A 20,801-nucleotide genomic window follows, 5' to 3' on the forward strand; every position below is an offset into this window, starting at 1 on the left:
CCTGAGCAGCACCCCACTGCGCCGCCGCTTCTGCTGGCTGGTGCAGACCTGGCCGGGCTCCTGCCATCCCCAGCAGCACATGAGAAGCAGCCCCCTGAGGGCCTCGCACGCAAGTGGCCGGGCCCGGAGAGCCACAGCACCCGGGGGGAGACTGACCGGGGGAGCAGGCGCTGCCTTGCTGTGGGGCAGGGCAGCGGGGTGGCTTGAAGCAGGCGGTTGAGGAGGCAGGTGTGGGCCGGCAGTGCCAGTGGCTGCCATTTCCCCAGGCCCCGCCTCACCACAGCCCCACCACTGCCGCGGCTCTGCATTCCGTGGCAGCAGCGCTGCCGCTGCCGCGGGCCAAATAAAATGGCTTGGCGGGCTGCATGGTGGCCCGCGGGCCGTATGTTGGACAAGCCTGGGTTAGACTGTGTTCAGTATTGATTTGACTGTGCCCCTTACTGACATCTGTTTTCAGTGATGGGTAATTTTCCTTCTGTAGTCTTGCAAGATATTTGTTGTAGATATGTTTGCAGTGCAGTCTCTTAAGCCCTTTCCATGGTTAATACACATCAGAACGGTCTCTGAAAGTAGTTTAATTCAAACCTTTTTCAAGTTTTGGCATGATATTTGTAATAAAATGCCTGAGAAGTGAAGTGTGTTTGATCATTTTTTTTGAAGTCTCTGACAAGTAACACTCACCATTCGTACTAGCATAGTAGAGTTATTCAGCGGTATGTGGTGAATGGTGGCATGGAGATGGTTCTGTATTTTCTTCTGGTGCATTGCTCAGGACCTTTGTTGGCCCAGCCTTCAGCCTGTGCCCAACTGCATTGCTTGAGATAGAGGTGAACTTCATTGCCTGAACTTCTCTTGAGGGGAAGAAGACAGAGAGGCAGACCCGCTACAAAGCCTGCAACTTCACAGCATCTGATGAAGTAGATTGTTGCCTTGCTCCGTGTTAGAGCATACACTCGTACAGATCCTTGACATTGTGAACTAAGTCGACTTAATGCAATTCACTGTGCACTTAATACACGTTAGAGGTGTATTATCTTGTGCTGCATTTAAGTTGACTGTGTTCCACATCTGGGTGTATGTTCTGACAGTTAAGTTGACTTTAAAAGGTTAAGTTGGCTTAGCTGTCAGAAAGTTAGTAAGTGTGTTTGCACCCTAAGGCAGGGGTGGGCAAAATGCAGCCCGGGGGCCGGATGCGGCCCACCAGGCCATTCTGTCTGGCCGGCGGGGCCCCTAAAAAATTTAGAAAATTAATATTTATCTGCCCTGGGCTGCCTGTCATGTGGCCCTCGATGGCTTGCCAAAACTCAGTAAGCAGCCCTCTGCCGAAAATAATTGCCCGCCCCTGCCCTAAGATTACACCTTGCCCTACTTTCTGTTAAACTTTGCATGCATCTGTAGAATACTTTTTCCCCTCATGTCTCCCTCTCTCTCCTGAGACACTTTGCAGCAAACAAAATTGTATGATCTAGCCTACTGTTTTTGCTCCATATTTGTCTTTATCCCTTGTCTGTATGTGGACCGACTAGATTTTAAGATTTTGGGAACATACTACCTTTAAAACTGCCTTTACAGCATCTGTCATGCTATTGGTGCCTTACAAGAAATTGTAACATCTGTGCAAAGTGCTTCATTTATGAATTTCCACTGAAAGTCCTCTGCTATTTCTTCAGCCCTTCTCACATGGATGATATTCAAAAGCCAGTGACCTAGGAATGTGTAATTCAAAAGCCAGTGACTAGTGAACCTGATTACATTTATATTTAAAAACACATACCAGTAAATAAATTAATATAAACAGCAAACTAATAACTCTAAAAAAATTCAGTGCTGGAAATGGTCATGTGGCTTTTCTTGAGGAAAAATGCAAATATTGAAAGTGACTAGCTTAAATAAAGTTTTAAACTTGACCCACAGGAAAACCAATAATTTCACACTGAAATATCATGTTTCATTATTTGTTCAGTAAAGAAAATAATGGAGAAGATTTACTCTGCGTATTATGGGACAGGTAGCCACTTCTGTGTAGCCATCACTCCAGCTGGCTTCAAGTAAAGTTCAATATACACTTTAGAGTTTGTTCACCACATTTTCCTCCAGTGTTATGCATTTGTGAAGCATTCCAGGAGCCATAAGAAAGAAACTAATAAAAATTGTGTGTGTAAATATTATCCAGTATGAAAAAGGGAAGAGCACAAGGAGGAAATAGCCTGCTGGATATTGTTTATATAGCATAAAGTAGTGCAGCTTAATATTCGTTGTTGCATCCTTTCTAAGCTTTTAATTGTGTTAACTATGACTTCTTACTCAGATTTTGGAAGCCTTTTGTTTTGGGCCTATCTTCCCTTCAACCATTGAGCTTCTGTACCTGGGAGATTTCTAGCTGCCTCCTGAAGGTGAACAGAGAGCTACGTGCCTGTTCCCAGGCACGTCCTGGGAACATAGGGACATCGGGCAGAGCTGCCCTCCCTCTGGAATGCTCTGTGCCCTAACCATTGAATCGCTGTTCCACATGCTGCAGCAGTGTCTGATGGCCCTGGCTTTCCCGTTGGCCGCAGCCCCAGCCTCTGGCCCCCCAGTTAAGGTGGCAACATATGCCAACAATGTGACTATTTTTATGAGGGTGTCATCCAGTCCCCAATTGACTGTCAGCCGATCTAAGAGCATGCCACCTCAGCCAGCGTCAACTGAGGCAAAAGTGATGCGTTTCTACGGAGCACCTGGGCTGACGCTCAGCCCCGAGACCCACCTGGAGGCCAGTCTGAGTGCTGCAATGTTTTCAAAGCCCTAGGTATTTTCCTAGACCCACCAGCCTATCTCGTTAATAATTGGGAGGGCCTTGATGAAGAGGTTATGGCAAGATTACAGCAGTGGTACTGGCTCTGGTGCCTGTCCACCCTCTCCTGCCACAGACCAGTCCTGGTCATCAACAGCCTGGCAGCTGGTACTATGTGGCACAGGTGGTACTCCATACTGGACAGCCCAAATGATCCTGCTTGAAGGGCTCCAGAAGCTCCTTGTTGGAGATCTTCTGGAATAGACACCAGTGGCTCCAGCGAGCCGTCCTATACCTGCCCACCAATGGAGGAAGTCAGGGGCTAATTGACCTGATGGCTGCCTTCTGCCTGCAAGTTTTTTGGCACCTACTCTTTGCTAGGAACATGTGGCTGGGATAGTTCCCCTGGCAACAGCTGGCCTTAGCTTTTCTGTATCAGGTAGGGACCTCAACCTTGATCAGGAACTTTTTTCTGTTGGATCCTGATTACCTTGGTTGGGATGGCCTACTGCCCTTCTAATACAGCCATGCCCAGGCCTGGTGGGCTCACCTCCAACTGAGACCCCAGGGCAGGCTCCTGCAATTTCCAGAGCTGCTACTGGAGCCCCTGGTTTATAATTTGGCCTTGCAGCAGGGGAGAGGGAGCAGACTTGTATGTTGTTTTTTTTCTTTTCCTCTTTCAGTGGATCATTGTAAATAATAGTGCCTATCTATAAATTGCAGAGCAAATTATTAAAAATGTTGTGGTTTTCCTCTGGATGTCCTTACTAGCTCTTTGTAGCTAAAACAGTAAAAGAAGTAAAACAGCAAGACAGGAATTTAAAGGAAGTGGTGTGCGTTTTTCCATGGCATGTGAACTGTATGTCGTGTTTAGCTTTTGCAGTGTTTATCCATGCAGCTGATGTACAGCGTAGAGGGGAAAGAACCTAGAGAGGTCGCTTACCACTGCAAGAAATCAGTTAGCAAATAAGCCATAGGCATTTAGTTGTACAGTATTTTGTAATGCTGTTAATGGTGCTATATTTCCTGCCTCATGGGCCACAAAATTTAAAAATAATGGGGTAATATTCACTGTCTCACTGTTGGAATTATTATATATTTTAAAGGCTTTTATACTGACAAGTGAGACATTCACCCTGAAGAAAAGCTTCTAAAAATGAACTGGGTTTCTATTTCTAATCTTCAAGTCTGATTACAAGTTGAGGTGTATGTAATTCAAATGTTACCTTTTAGTTCTATACTTGGAATTTTGGAAGTGGTGATAGTTCTTAAGACTCCATTTAAATTACAAGCATAGCTATATCAAAGTTCTGGTATTCAGTGCTATAACTTAGATACGTATTTATAACCAGAGAACAGTGCCATTTTAACCTCATGGTTGTTCCCTGACTTGATGGAATACAGACAGTCCGTAGAGTTGCATTGGTACTGCAGTTTTTTTTAAATTCCCTTATCACTGATGGGAAAGCAAAGTCACTTAAGGTATAATGGGTCATTCAGCAACCCAGAGCAAGTCTAGATGGTACTGAAAATGCTAGTAGCATTTTTACTAGCGCTATGCAGTCGCATCAGGGAATCCATTTTCAGAATGTTTTTTTCTTAATCTGGTTAGAAAAACATATTTTTAGTTTATTGTATAGTACAAGATCCTTGATATTATATTTGTGTAGACAAGGTCTAAGAACTCTTGCTCCTAAGCTTGTTCTCAGTAGAAGTACTTTACTGTATCAAAAGCAGTGACATATAAGGATATTAAAGTTTCATTGACTGAGGTTAAATAGATTCTCCACTGTGTGCATGTGTGTGTGCTCGTGCCCATGCACATGTGTAAACTGTCAAAGGACATTAACAGATTGCAAAAAAGGGACCCCCTTTAACAAACCTAAATGTTCTCTAGACTTTTCCTAGATGAAAAGGTGAGAGACTCCATCTTGGTTAAGGTAGAGCTAAATGTTTTATGAATATCTAATAACACAATTAAATTTTATACATAACTATTTTATAACTCCAAGCACATAACATTATCCCAGATCAGCATTTATCAATTGCATTTTAACTCGGGATTTTCAAGCTCCACATCTACAAATCTTTTTTAAAAACTACCAGTTAAAATATTGTTCAAGGAAGTCCATTGTCTCCTGGAAGTTAGAAATTGTGTGTCAAGCTGTTGCATAAACCTTTTGGAATTTGCACTATATCACTGCACAAACCTTTGATGAATAACAGAATTAAGGAAAATGAAAGAGTACTAAAGGTACCATTTGTGGTATTATACTGTTTAGGGGTACCTGTCAGGTTCTTGATAACACACTGGCTTAGTTTTATTTCAGCGTACTGGTTTAATAGTATCTGACTAAAATCAGTGGATGCAAAGTTCTTTCAGGCTCTTCTTATGATACAATCACACTGTATGTCCACATTTGCTTAATTTGTGGCTTTACTGGTCTCATGGGTGGAATAACTCTACCAGCTTAGCAATGCATATAGAGAGATCTCTCTTTCTGAATAGAGAGATCACATTAGCTACAGTGCAGTCGCTGTCATTTCTAATCCTCAAAGGGAATTTACAAAACACCTTCCACAGACAAGCCTACAAACTTCACTTCATCAACCTACTGGATATAAAAAATCATGGACTAAATATAGACATTGGATTTATGACACACTTATATCTTTATTTATTTATTTATTATGGCAGATTTATATCTGCCTAACATCTGACTCCTCAGATACCTCTCCACTATTTACCAGCTACATTTATACCCCACCCACAACCTGTCTCTCACCCACTGATTCCTCAATTTACATCTTCATTGACTAGCTTTCTTGCATGCATACCAGCCTTTGGCTTCTTTACTATTCATTCCATCCAGGAAGAGCACACACGACCTGCAGATGCTTCCTCAGCCTGACAAAATGTATTTATACCTGAAAGCTTGCAAAGAAGAATTTTTCCAGCTATTTGAGTTGGTCTAATAAAAGGTATCAGATTTACCCAAAGATTCTTTATCTGCATATAGACTGTCCCATAATTTTTAATTTTCCCTGCAAATACTCATAAATAATTTTTAGTATGTACTTCTCAAAACCTGTGGATTTGAGCTGTCCTTTCTCTTCTGTTGATGGTAGCAGAGGTGAGTTAGTCAGTCAAAATGAGACTGAGGCTACACTACTTCACTTGATTGTTGTTTTTTCATTTCTGGTCGCTGAGAAATTTGAAATTCTTTGTCCTCTTGAAGGAGTTTTTGTGAGTGCATGCATACTTTCTTTAAGTAAGAAGGTGGTAAGATTGTCACTGGAGGTTCAATGGGGACCTTCAGTTTGTGTGTGAAACTGAAGGAATCACCTTCCAACACTTCATTCAACTATTTTTTCACCATTCGTTTTCATATGCATATTATTTAATCTTTCCTGATTCTCTTATTCCTTTCTTTTTAATTCTACCATATTATTTCATATCTCCTCTTCTTCCTATTATTTATTTTGACTTTTTTCATTCGTTAACTCTCTTTGGCTGCTTTCCCCATGAGCTATGAGAGAATAGAACACTTTTTGAAACATACATAGTTATATATTAGCTTGCTTTGTGCAGGTCTTTGTATTTGGACATTGTTTTGTATATATCACATATACAGAAAAATCTTAGGACCATACTATTGGTTGAGGTATCTCATGGAGAGCTATTTATTGTCAATGTAATTATGTAAATGACTTTTTAGAATGAATTATAAAGTAAGGAAAACCCAAGACCCCTTGCACCATATTTTGACTAAGGGAAGTGTTACAATTTTTTACCTATATATAAAACAAACTATGGTTGTGGATAAAGTGCTCCAAGAAATACAGTATGGGAAAACAAGGGTAAACTGTCTCAGGGCTCTGACATCACAAAGGACCTGACTTTATTTTTGCAGTTACCATGATGCCTTCAGAATCTATGTTTGGCTAACCTTGGAAGCTACTGGCATGGGTACTTTCTCCTTTTCTCTTCAGTTCCTCTTTTCTTCTCCCTGTGGTTACCAGCTGCTTCATACATTGTACACAGATAACTTTTTTCCTTTATATGTTAGGGGATGCATTAATCTCCGTCATGGGTGCTAATGGACCCCTTTTGACTTAATATTGAAAGTTTGTTTCTTTTCTTGGCTCTTCACAACCAAAATGTAAACCCAGCAAGAGAGATGAAGAAACAATGAACCACTATGTAAAGGAAACCCAAGTCAGCTTCATCTTCAAACGTAGGGGTCTCTTTCTTTAATTGGTTACCTAAGTCCTCAGAGGAGCCTGAACTATCAGTCTCAGACAAGTCCAAGTCCAGTGGTTAAGGCTGCTTTTCCCTGAAGGACAATATTAGAAGGCTGGTGGACCTGATTTATTTCACCTTAAAAACAGCAGACCTTCCATCAAAGCCCATTCCAGCCAACATCCTCAAGTTGAAATGTGGTAAGAAAGACAAATGGGGTTGTGTGATACTAGACTCCTACAAAAAGGCCATGGGCTTAGAATGGTCCAGTCCAGAAAGGAGAAGAACTGAAAGTGTTGCCACTATATGAAACTATTCAAATATCAGCTGGACAAGCCAGTCAAGTTCTCCCACTTCCCATGATGGAATACTTCACCTCAGGCCAGACCAATCTTTACACAGGAAAACTGTGATCCTGCTGGATTGGGGAGAACGAGTTAGGTTTTTTTGTAGGTTAGAAGAATGTGAATTACCTAAAAGAGAAGTTTGATTCTTCCTGCTTTATCTGGTGACCAGTTTTGGTCTCTGCAGTTACTGCTTCTGTGCCCCTCTGTTGTTTTAGTTCCTTTATAAACCTGCTGAAGTTCAAAGTGAGGTTCTGAGAAGTAGCTCAAGAATATCTGGTTTATGGCCACATCTCTACATCTGTCCTCAGCAATGCCCTAACCCTGTATAACAAATCACTTTGGTCAAGCAAGAATACTCTGGGGGTGAGCAATCTTACTCAGGGCTCCTAGGTGTAATTAAAAATCCTTTTCCAGGAACTGGAGAGTTCTTTATTTGCAATTGCCTCTTCAATCAGTACCAGTATCACTAGTATTTTTAGTGCATTCAAGCCAATATTCTTCCTAAGCAGTAACCAGTGAGTTAGGTCTTTAAGAGTTTATCTTCTAAACAATGTAGTCCTGCCTTCTATGGAAACCTTCTGCCTGCAGAAATGACACCACATTAGAAAGGTGCATTTTTACCATAATTAGTTTAGTTGGTTACATAGAAATTCATGAGTTTCTACTTCAGTATCCAAGAACAGGCAGAAGTGAATAGCATATTACATCCCTGTTTTTCTAGTTCCACCAGTTGAGAGGTTCTTCAGTTTCTGCTTGAGATCTTTGGATCTCAATATTAATTTTTCTAATGTAGCTCTTAGCTTTCTGTCTCTCTTCAGTTTTGGGGGTATGCCTGTGGTTAAAATTACACATATCCAAAATGAGTAGCAGACAATGCTTGTGTTAAAAAGAAAAAAAAAAAAGAGAAACTCTATATATCCAGTATATAAGCAGTAAAGGATGGAAAACACAGTATGGGACTTACAAGGAAGAAGGTACCCAGTTTTATCTTCTCCAAAATAAAAGTTTTCCAAGAAGTCCATCTTGATTTCTCCTAATGTCTGCTGTTGTTCTCATAATGCTTCCAGACAGAGCCATCTCACAGTCTTGCATGAATAAGATAATATGTTCAATTGTTTTTGCTTATAGCATTGTGTACAGAAAACTGAAATAGTTCAGATATTATCCAGTATGAAAGCAAACATATAAAATATGTTTTACATCATTCTTTGTAACCTTTTTTCTCTTGTTTTTAATATAGTAGTACACAGAGTGTTTCAGATGCATCATGCACAATATTTGGTATCAAGTTATTGTTTTTCCCCCTGTATATTTGTTCTGTCCTCCGGTTAGCTTCACCTTTTAACCTTTAATCTTTGTATATTATCCAACATTTTAAAATATTTATCAAAGAATGTTGATAGTAATTTACTGTTTGTCTTTTCCAACTTAATGCAAAAATCAGTAGGCTAATTCTGTCAATTGAAATAAGCTATGGAATGTGCAGTCATTCTATTTAGTTACATATTTTAGTCCTAGAAGAATCTGCTGTCTTAGATCCTCTCTGCTTTCACAATAAAAAGTATATTGAATAACAATTGCTATTAAATAAAGTAAAAGATATAAAAGGTAAAGTTTGTTGTTTATAAACGCACTTAAATATATTTAATTAAACTGCATTATTTTGAAGACCAAATACTATTTTGTAAAGATTAGAGTCTAACATAAAAAATGCCTTTGTATCTGACAGAAACTCAGTCGCTGTAAGATGTTTTATTAGTATTCATCATGTAAAAGGAAGTTAAATACAGACTAAAGGAATCTATAAAAAATAATTGGTTAAGCCAACATTCTCATTAACTTAATTTGCATTAAATGTGCTGCTGTGAATTGTAGTTATTGCTTTTTCATTTGAAAGGCATGCTTTGTTACTGTATTTAAAAGCCCAGTTAAAGGATATCGGTTAATCTGCAGTCTAATTCAGAAACTTCTCAATTTGTGGGTCAGTAACTTCCCCTAGAAGCAGTTGTTTGAGAATGAGGAACCAGAAGCCATTTCCTGATCCCAGTAGATGTTTCCATTGAAGTGGATTTGTTTACCCACTTTTCTTCTAACCCTTCTCAGATTTCTAAGACATCCCTGACAATTTTGTTGAAGACCAGCCACACCACAGGAAATGGTGGAAAGTGGAATCATCAGTGAATGCTTGTTTTGTCACAGTATAAAAGCCTGAGAGCCCCTTGGTTTAATTAATTTCCTGTTCAGAAATTCAGCCATGGCACATGGTTTAATTGAGCATTGCCAATCGCAGGCATTCATAAATCATAAATAAGATACTGAAAATCATGGGACTGGCTTTGAAATTAGGAGATTTTAAAAAATATTTGAGGCTCTTTCTGTGTACTTTCTAAATGAACAGCATTAACTGTAATTTATTAGTAGCAGTCTAAATTGGTTTGGAGACACACATTAAGAGGAATTGTTTATTCTTCTTGTATGCAGTTAAGAGTAAAGGACTTGTATGAATTCTGTATTCTGAGGAGGAAGCTTGAAGTTACATACTAAAGTCCATACTTAATGAATGAATAAAGGGTTTTAATTTTCAATTGTACTGAACTTCCATGGCTGCCATTGAAGCCAAGAAGAAGCAGTAAATGCCTTTAAAAATAAGGCTTCCTAATAAGTGCATTTAAGTGCCTAATTGTAAATACCTGCATTTGTAAATTTGACTTTGGTTTTCTTTATAAATAGTAATTAGTACATTTATTTCAGCTAAATCATGATAGCTGATGGACTCTGGCAGAACTACCTTGGTTATATTCAGTTCACATCTGCAAAGTTTCCTTCACAATTGTGCAGACTGGGGTGCTTCTTTTTTAAACAAAGTAGCCATTTTTTCAAATGTTTCCAAAATCTACTTTGTTTTCAGATTCCCCCAAATCAGTAACATTTGCTTGAAGGATCTCAAACAGTGACTTAATTTTTTTTACTTGAATCCAACACAAGATTTTCCCACCTCCCCCCATTTCACATGGTGGAAAAAAAGTCCCTTGTCTTGGATTCAAGTACAAGGTGGCAGGGGGAGGAAGGTGTAGGTGGCTGCTGTGGCTCTGACTCCAGTACTGACCTGGACTCAAGGTGGGAGCTGCAGCGCTACCCTCCACCCTCTGCTGCCTCCTCTGTGTCGTCCTCTCCCTTGCCACCACTGCTTGCCCTCCAGCTCTGGTTTGGCCCTGGCTCTGGCTTCACTTCAACCTGGGGTATGGATAACATGGCTGCTCTGGCCCCCACCTGACCATGGCAGTAGCCACAACTCTGTCCCCAGCTCTGGTGCTGCAGCCAGAGCTGGTGTTGCTGCAACTATAGCAAACTTCACGTGGCAAGCTTCACGGAGCTTCATGTGCTCCGTGCCCCTAGCCGAAATGGGGGTTAGTGAGGCCAGAGTTGGAGGATATCTGGTGGTGGAAGGGATGCAGGCAGGAGGAGGTGGGTGGGGCTGGAAGGGGAGTGAGGCAGGGAGGGCAGGTGGTGGTGGGGAGTAGTCATGGGGGGGCAAGTGATAGGTAGGCAGGGAGGCAGTAGGGGGGATGAGTAGGCAGCAAGGGGGAGATGATGTGGGGTGTGAGGCAGGGAACAAGGTGTGGGGAAGACAAGGGGCAGAGGTCAGGCCACTGACTTCTCAGTGTCTCCACTGTCACTTCTTCCCTACTGCTGCTAGCCCAACTGTAGTAGTGGCAAAGTGGGGGAGAGTACACATTTAAGATGGCCCTCCAATAATTAGCATTTATGCAGGAATAATTATAACAGGTTTATAAATTTTCTGTGTATAGATTCTGATTATTAGGGGGTCATCTTAAATTCAGAGTCATTTTGAATTTGGGTAAATACAGTATCTGTATTATTTATATAAATTATTAAATTTATATTTGTTAAATATATTTATTTTTTAATATTTTTAATTCAGTGCACTAAAATAGTGTAAATTCTAGGTGGACTTATGATGTTTTGTAAAAAGAAGTTGAATCCCTTCTGTTAAGTATACACACTTAACTATGAAACCATTATGGTACCTCTGCCATACAATATCTGTATGTATCTGATTGTATTCCTGTCTTCTGATCTTGCATTTACTGTTTGTCATATATTCTAAGGTTTTTGGGGGCCCAGGATCTTGCATGCTTTGGCAACAGCTCAACTAATGGGACTCTTATCTGGAGCTTCTGATCACCACCTGACAGCCCTACAGCAATATAAACATTTTAACTGCATACAAAAAAAAATACAAAAACATCTATTTTAAAAGGCTTTTTTACACTTGAGAATCAAGAACCAGGTTATGAAATGTCGGAATTAAAGTTGTTCATGCAACCTTAATTTTTCATCCCATTTGTATATAGTATTGTAAGTGTTTTTACTTATGTGACCGCAGACTATTTTTTCCTCCACTGCCCTCAGGGCAAACATAATCTTTAAAGAATATAGCTGACAGACTGTAACCAGCATCTATAAAGCAAGCAAACTTAATTTTTTAGGAGGCTTATATGTGATTTGGGGAAATTTTCATATGGATGGTGGAAGGCACATACACAGACAGATTGAAGGTCCTTGCTTCTAAGCTAGCTGGGGCTAGAGCTTCTTAAGAAAATTGTTGTAAGAGCATTCTTTCCTAAGCTTGTTTTTAGGCACTTCAGGACTACTTCTGCTGATTTTGTTTTTTAAATCTCCAGCCTAAGACATCTAAAATATAAAAAATTTCAGCCAAAATGGTTAATGTGACAAAGTAATAAACAACTAATGGAAGCTGTTAGGTATGCTTAACTATTAGTGGCACTTCCAGTTCTGCTTATAATGCTATGCTGTGTTGTATATTATACTCTTGATATGTTTACTATTTATTTCATAATTCCCTGGGTAATGAAGAGTTCTTAGACTTGTTTCTTTTTCCTTCTGCAGTTTTGAATTGAAATCTGACCTAAAATTGATAGTGTCTTTTGATAAGGCAGAAGATAATACCTACTGATATCTCTATGCAGTTTCACAAGAACTTGGAACTCTTCTGCATACCAGAAATAAACAGTGTTATAGGGGCTTGAATGAAAGCTATGTTAAAAAGTTTAATGCAAAGTTGCACAAATTTCAGCTTTTATTAATCAGGAAATTCTTGTATGGGATTTTTTTGGAAGGCCTGTTACTTATTTATAATATAGATGCATTTAACTTTCCTTCTGCAGGAGATTCCTACACACAGTTCCGATTTGCTGAAGAAAAGGAATGGGACACAGAAAACATATGCCCTAAACAGGTAACACAAGAAAGCATTGTATTTTTGTAAATGCAAAATATAATTCCAGACTGGATTTATCTTTTTACTTTATGTTCATGATCATTGATTCATAGTGAGTATATATTGCTGATGCAGTTGTTGATCTTACCACCAGTGTAAAAATACACTGCCCATTCTGTAGACATTCTTATATGCTTTTCTGTTCTGCTGCACCCTCTTGGGTTTCTTCTCTACTGCTGATGGACAGTCCCAGCAGTAATGTTTGGTTGCTTTTTTTTAAATGGAGGTTAAATGAAAAAAACGAGCTCCAAGAGAAATCTACCCAGAAATAGAGAGAGGATTGTGGATTGGCTTTGCAGGCAACTCTAGTGGGATAAATGCTTAGTAACTGTACCAGAAGTTACCAGGATAACTAAGGCTTCTGACAGATCTTAAAAAGAAGGCATGATGGGATCTGATATGTGATCCCAACAATCATGCCTTCGGCCATTCCTCATGTGCAGTACACTGAGAGCTCTGGTCAGCTGATGGGACTCCCAGCTGTGGTGGCACAGGTTTGCCTCTCCTGGCTGGGAGCCCCAAATGCTGATGAGGATCCCAGCCATGGGGCCCACCATGTGCTTACACCGCTGGGAGCCCCTAGACACAGTGGGGGTGAGGGGGACAGGACCCTGAACTCCCGTGGCTGGGAGCTCCATCATTTGATTGGGGCTCTGTAACACTGTGCCCCAAATCGAGATGAGATGAAGGGTCAGCTGCCCAAAGCAAGCAGAGGGAGCCAGGGCTGAAGGGACTCCAGGGACTTCATCCGTACTCCTGGAGGTGGTATCCATTACAGTGGCCAGGTCACTACTTAAGATGTGATTAATGAGTTGTCCAGTGAAGCTGTAGCTATAAAGAAAGGCACCATCTTGCTGCATCAAATTTTTCCAGCCACAAAATGGGTTAATAATGATCACTTTTCTTTGTAAGATCTTACTTAACACTCAGCACAGTTGCAGCACCCCCATTCTACAAAGTGATTCAAGTTGGACAAATAGAAAACATTTGGAATTAGTGATTGCTTGCCAATTGCTCTTTAAAATATACTTATGTATTTCATTTTAGAGTCTTGAACTTTTTTGGTACACTTTTGAAAACAAAAAAACAACTGAAGACATTTGGAATGTGACATGCGTGGGTTATCGACTTAACATAGACCTGTTGAATTAGTGGGGTAAAAGATTGTGGTAATAAGTGTAAAGCAGCACTTTGCCCATAGGTTTCACAAATATTTGTTTACAGCGGAACAATGGGATTCTAGAATACTGGGTTCTGTTCCAGGGCGTGAAGCAGGACTAGTGCTTTAGTGAGCAGACTTTTCTGCCTGTCCCTTTGAAGTCTGAACACTTTTGCCCTATTCTATCTAACTTGTCCTTATTTCAGTCCTTCTCTACCCCTGGCTTCTCAGCTAAGTCTTCATTTCCTTGTATAGTTAAACTAATTTCCATTGCTTAGGTTTTTCATTTCAACCTCCTTGCCTAGTTTGACTCAGTTTTCTTTTCCCTCTTGGCTTCATATCCAACCTATTTATTTTTCCTCACCTCTGGCCTCAGATCTATTCTGTCTCCCTCTGTCTGACCACAGTTTTAAGACGCCTTCCCTAACTGAAGTTCCATCTCCTCCTTAGTTTCTTGTCCCAGGCGGTGTCTAGAATTTTGTGGACTTAGCTGTGATGGTTAGGCATGAGAAAATGGTTAGCAGGTATGCTACATTGGTACATTAACAAACCCCTGGCATAAGAGTATTTTTGTCAGGTGAGCTTTTATTGTTTTGGAAAGCAGTACAGCTATGTCAGCAGAAAAACTCCTTGTGTTTGGGTCCGCTAGCAGAATTATCCTGCCATAGCTAAACTGGTAGGGGATTTTCTAGTGTAGACCAGCCCCCAGCTTCTTTGCCTCGCTAGTCCCTTATTTTTCCACATCCCTGTTGCTTGTCAGAGCTTTTTCTCTGTGCAGTATGTGAAGGAATGAACTGGAGAGAAGCCATCGCTATGGGACAAAACAAGTGAGGAAACGTATAAAAATAGCTACAAAAGAATTTGTTGCCTTCTGTTGCCTGGCAGTTATAGTGGAAAAAAGCAAAGATCAGTCCTGAAAATGGTGGAATGAAATGCGACAATGAAATTAACACACATGAATTCTCAGTTCATTACACTGAAATAACTGATTGTTAGAAAACTGCACGGAGTTTGTCCAAGTTGTGTTGGATTTGTTTTTGTGTTGTTTTTTTTACATGGACACATTGCAGGAGAAATGGCTGCCGTCTCTGTTAATGTATGATTTTAAAATCAAGGGTATGTAGTAGAGTCGCTTGTATTTTTCCTTTTTGCCAGTAAAAAGGGTAATTTCGGCAGCAAACTGCATTGCTGCTTTCTGCTGTCTTGAACAAGCACATGTTTTTGCTTGTCTGGTCTTTGTATTCTGTGACAAATCACTCCATAAGTCCCTTTCTTGTTTCTACATACAACACCATTTTTAATAAAGCGTCCATTTAAAAATTTTGAATCCTCTTTTTTTCACTATTTTACTTCTCTGTACCACCACGGTTTTTTTTTCATCTTTTTTCTTCTGCTTAGATCCACTTACATCTCAGTCTTTGAATTTCTGTCACTTATTCTAACTCCCCACTCGTTTGAGATGCATCATGTACATATAAAAGATTTTTTTTTCCAAATATATTTACTTTCTACTCTGCAGTTTTTAAATTGTGGAGTTGTCTTAATTTATGTTACAGGGCTCAAACATTTCCCCCTAGTCTCCTTGCACTGTAGCAATTGTCTGACAAGTGCTAGATTTTACAAAGTGCTAGTTCATTGCTGTGTTAATGCAGTGATGTCTGTGAGCTGGCTTAGTACTTACTTAAGGTCAAGGATATTTAAAGCTGTTTGTACTAATGCATTTTCCTCAGTGATGAGCATTAATGAAGTTTGAATTATCATTTAGGCATCAATGAGCTTGCTTGGTCATCTCTTGCTCCCAATATTAGGGACCTGACCCAGAAGAAGTAGCTTTTAAAGTTCAAGAAGCTTTTAAAGCAGTTGTATCTAGCCATTTTTTGTATTGCTATACTTATTAATGATTAAAACCCATAACCTTTGATACCAACCAGAGCTCTCTCTGCCATTCAGCTTTTAGTAAAAGGAAGTGACAAATGTGCTTAAAACTCAATAAATCTCAAATAAAACTTATCATAGGCTATACTATAACAAACCACCAACTGCATATAGACAGTTACAGGCAAGGTTCTTTGGGTAGATGGGATATGTTTTATTAGATCAACTGAGTAGTTGGAACAAAGTTTTTTGCAAGCTTTTGGGGACAAGTACTCTTCTTCAGGCATAGGGAGACTCTGTTGTTGTTTTGACATCTCCAAGAAATGAAAGAAGCTAAAAGTGTGATAGGAGGTCAGGGAGAATGTAAATAGGTAGAAATTAGGAAAACAATGGGTAGAGAAGGGAGGGGAGGAAGGAGGAGGCGGAAAATGGGTAAAGGAACGCCAAAGGTAAGCAAACAAGGTTCTTTGGGTGAATCTGATATCTTTTATTAGACCAACTTAAATAGTTGGAAAAAATAATTTTAAGCAAGCTTTTAAGCAAGCTTTCAGGTTCAAAAACCCTTCGTCAGGCTGAGGAAGTTTCAGTAATTGGTGTGTGCTCTTCCTGGATGGAATGAAAAGTAAAGAAGCCAGAGGCTGGACTAGTATGCATACAAGATAGGCAGTCAGTGAAGATGTAGATTGAGGAGTCAATGGGTGAGAGAGAGGTTGGGTTGTGGGGGAGGGAAGGGGTATGAATAGTGGAGAGGTACCTGGGGAGTCAGATGTCAGGCAGGTTATGATGTGTCATAAATCTATATTTAGTCCATGATTTTTAGTATCCAGGAGGTTGATGAAGTGGAGTTCATAGGCTCGTCTCTGGGAAGTGTTTTGTAAGTTTCCTTTGAGGATTAGAACTGAGAGATTGGAGAGAGAGTGGCTTTCATGTGAGAAATGTGCTCCCACCGGTAATTGGGTATTCCTGTCTTTGATAGATTTCCGGTGTGCATTCATTCTGGTGCGCAGTTGTTGTTTGGTCTCTCCTACATATTTTCCATCAAGGCATTTGGTGCATTGGATGAAATGTATTACGTTTCTAGAGGTGCAGAAATGGTAAGCAAGGGAGACTCTGCTGTAGTAATGAGTTCTTCAAGGTAGAAAAGAGGTAGTCTGTGAAAAAGTAAAATACAGTGGAATCCTCTTATTGGAATCACTTTGGGAAATGCTGATTTGAGTCTAACTGGCTGATTCTGTTAAAAGGAGATGTGGTTTTTAAAAAACACAGATATTCACTCCTCCGCCACAGTCCCCTGTCCCTGCTTGTGCCTCTCACTCCCTCCTATAGCCCCCCAGCCCTACTGGTACCTCTTGCCCCCCACCCACAGGCCTCTGTTCCCCCAGCCCTGCCAGAGGGGACCCTCAGCTGCCAGGGCTACAGGGCCAGGACCCGGGTCTGCAGCCCCCTTCCTCTGGCAGGAGGCAGCAGCTGCTGAAGCAGAGTGGAGCCCAGATCCCCACCTGCTGCTGCCTGCTGCAGGCTTGGGTGCAGGGGGTGTGGTCAGCTCCCTGGCACAGTGCGCACTCCTGGAGGGACGGGGAGACCCATGCCCCCCAGATCTGTGTGCAGGGCGGAGGTGGAGGTGGGGGCGGGCACAGGAAGTGAGGGCAGCAGTGTGGGGTTGTGCTCTGCAAAGCTACCACACACACAGGGATGCATTGCTAGGGAGTCTGGTTCCCACCCCCTGCCCCCTGAAGGAGCTGCCCATGGCTTCGTCGCACTCCCCGCTGGGGCCCCAGCACTGCCCAACTCTCTCCGTACAGGGGCTCAATTCCCCCCCCCACACACTTATTGCCAGGCTGCATAGGGCTCTTCACGAAACTGCAAAATCCATGGGCTTCTTTGGTTAAATTATTCCAAAAACCAAAAATTGTGTTTCTAATATGAGCGATTTTTACATGTAATAATATACAGATAGTTTTGGTTTTCCCATATTGATTCCAATAAGCGGCTGATTCTATTAACCAGTGATTCTATAAAATGGAATCCACTGTGGCTAGAAATTAGGAAAACAAAGGGTAGACAAGAAGGAGAGGGGAGGAAGGGGAGGGGAAATGTAAATGGTAAGTCCAGGCAGGTACCTGGTAAATCAGATGTCGGGCAGGTTGTAATGTGTCATAAATCCAGTTTCTATATTGAGTTCATGATTTTTTATATCCAGTAGATTTATGAAGTGAAGTTCGTAGGCTCGTCTACGAAAGGTGTTTTGTAAGTTGTCTTTGAGGTTTGGAACTGAGAGGTCAGAGTAATTGTCTTGTGAAAAGTGTGCGTCCACAGGTAATTGGATATTTTTGTATTTGGTGGATTTTCAGTTTGCATTCATTCTGGTACACAGTTGTTGTTTGGTTTCTCCCTTGTATTTTCAATCAGGGCATTTGGCACACTGGATGAGATGTGTAACCTTGGAGAATTCATTACTACAGCAGTGTCTTCTTTGCTTACCTTTGGCGTTCGTTCACCCAAGATGCAGCTGGTAATTCCCTCCCAGTCCTGTGTTCCTAAGTTGTAATACTGGGAACATGCATGATAAAACTTAGGATATTTATCATGGACATAATTGCAAGGTTCTCACAGTCATCCATATTTACTCATAGGTATGGTAGTTTGTGTAGAAAAAAAAGTGGAATACCAGAACTACTGATGTCTAGTTTTGGATTTGTCACTGACTTACTGAGAGACCTTTGCCAAAACAGTTAACCTGTACTTTTGTTTTTTCATTTATAGACAGCACCACATTGCTGATATTTGTCACAGTTTGAAAGTGTTTATAGTGCTTGAAAGACAAAAGCACTGTAGAATTTTTTGGTGTGTAGTCATGTTTAAACAAGAAAACAAGATTTTCCTTAAACCTTACAAATTAGAGGTAGATTGGTCTGATACTGGATATAAAGAAATATAAAGAATATAAAGAAATATAAAGAAAATTGATCGTATTGAAAATCGGCCTGATGTGGCTAATAATTTGGCTGATAAATCCCTTGTATGTGTGCAGCTGCAGTGCAGCACGTAGGCAGCGAGGAGCACCATCGGGCAGCTTGAAGAGCTGCATGCAGCTGGTAAGTCTGGTGTGGTGGAAGGGGCGTGTGGGGGCAGATAAAGGCCTCTGTGGTGAGGGGGAAATGGGGCTGGGGCAAGCGCTGCCCGGCTCGGGCAAGTGCAGGACAGATTTGCGACTTGTGCAGGGGGCACAGGGAGAGGGGGGCAGCTCCTGTCGCTGCACGCCACTTGTCCGGGAGCCTCTAATTCAGTGCTGTCCAACTTACCTAGCACCTCCCAGAGGACATCCGGGAGGGCATGGGGTGGGAGCATGTGTCCCCAGATCTGCATGGGGCAGGGCAGGCTGGGGCCAGGGTTGCATGGGGCTCTTCCTGGCCCATTCCACCCCGCTCCGTGCAGATCCAGGGGCACATACTTTCCCAGATGAGCGGTGGAAGCAGCAGCAGGAGCCGCCAGATGAGCAGGTGAGTGCTGGACCAGCAGCTCCTGGACGAGCGGTGCACAGAAACGGGAGCTACTTCCCTTCCCCCCATACACCCCCAACAAGCCGCAGCTCCATCCTGCACCTGCTTTGGCCTGGCTGGGCAACGCTTGTCCTAGCCCCATTCTTTCCTCACTGCAGGGGCCTTGATTTACACCCCCCCACGCTCCTTCCCTCCTCCCTCCGCCCTCCCCTTCCACCACACCAGATTTACCAGCTGCACGCAGCTCTTCAAGCTGCCGGGCTGGTATTGCAAATTGGATTGTTATCAGATGATATGCCTCTTTAAAATCAGCTATTGGTATCAGCCTCAAAAATCTTTATCAGTGCACCCCTACTTATAAATTGTTCCTCCTGCCCACATGAGTCTTTTATAAATTTGTGTTTTTAAAGGGGGACAAGAAGAGAAAAGAAGGTTCAAGAGTGAGGAAAGAAAAAGAAAAAAATCCCTTTGATTTCAGGCTATGAGCAGTTCATTATTGGGAGTTCTCTATGATGCTGTTGTTATGCACCTATAGTGCTAAAGGATTGCTAAAGGATAATCAACCCAGAGTGAACACAGAATGCTCCTCACTCTGTTTAACTTAACTAAAATCTAACTTTATTAATAGATTAAATGTAAATTCTGTACATATAGAGAGAAAAACCCCTAGTCCAAAGGTCTCACCCAATCCCAGATGTTATTCCACTAGAGGGTCTGATGGCCAGTCAGTATTCCTGAAAGTGGAGGGTGATCATCTGTGGGTATTCTTTTTGGCTGTTGTTCAGTCCAGATGTTGTTGTTCGATGTCACAAACTTAACTTTCTTGTTGCCACCCTTTTATGCTTTTTCTTTAACATCATTCCTCTAGTGATTCTTCATTTCTGGGTACCATTGATTGACTTCCCTGTGATCATCACACTGTTCATGTTTTCATCCTGCTAGCATATTCCTTTGTTCCAACAAAGCCATCTTAGTTTGGTCTTTTACTAGTGTCTTAATTTGGGCATGCTTCAGACTCCAAATTTGGTCTGTCCATCAACTCTGGAAATTCCAAGGGCTTTGCAGTTGGACACTGTCCAATTGGTTTCCTCTTATCACCTTTCATTTTTCTTTCATATGACATTTTAGGGTTACGACATTCATGCATTAATATCTAAATTTGATAATCGTTCAACTGCTCCAGGGGTAGCTGTATGGATTGATTTTAGATCGCCATTAAATGATCGAATTGGGCAGTCGTTCACAATGTGTTGCACAGTCTGAAAAATTGCACCATAATTGCAACCCGGACCCTCTTTGATTCTCCATTTATGGAGTAGGTGTCCACATTTTCCCTGAAGCAATTCAGGGAGGACCAAATTTTTCTTGGTTGGTCAAATCCTGGCTGGGGAGCTGTAAGGCTGCTGACGATGTATTTCTGCAGCAAGTTAGTATTTGCCCAGGCTTCCCTCCATTGTTCTTCGGTGCTCTTGCTATCGTCATAGAGTTTCTTGGCGTACTTCCAGAAGGGTTTTCTAGATTTGAGCCTATCCGGTGGTGGCATAGTGATGTCCTTGTTGATTGGGAGGTTTCGGTTACTGG

The 20,801-nt window shown here is 41.3% G+C and overlaps 1 protein-coding gene across 1 annotated transcript in view; it reads left to right on the forward strand.

Moving 5' to 3' along the window:
• The window catches only part of AVEN (apoptosis and caspase activation inhibitor), a 189,847-nt gene that overhangs the window by 158,025 nt on the left and 11,021 nt on the right, over positions 1 to 20,801 (forward strand). The window contains exon 3 of the mRNA XM_014595458.3: positions 12,574 to 12,644. Within this exon, the coding sequence (XP_014450944.3) occupies positions 12,574 to 12,644 (71 nt within the window). The remainder of the gene's footprint in view (positions 1 to 12,573; positions 12,645 to 20,801) is intronic.

The sequence above is a fragment of the Alligator mississippiensis genome, chromosome 2 (genome assembly GCF_030867095.1).
Source record: "Alligator mississippiensis isolate rAllMis1 chromosome 2, rAllMis1, whole genome shotgun sequence".
Taxonomy (NCBI): Eukaryota; Metazoa; Chordata; order Crocodylia; family Alligatoridae; genus Alligator; species Alligator mississippiensis.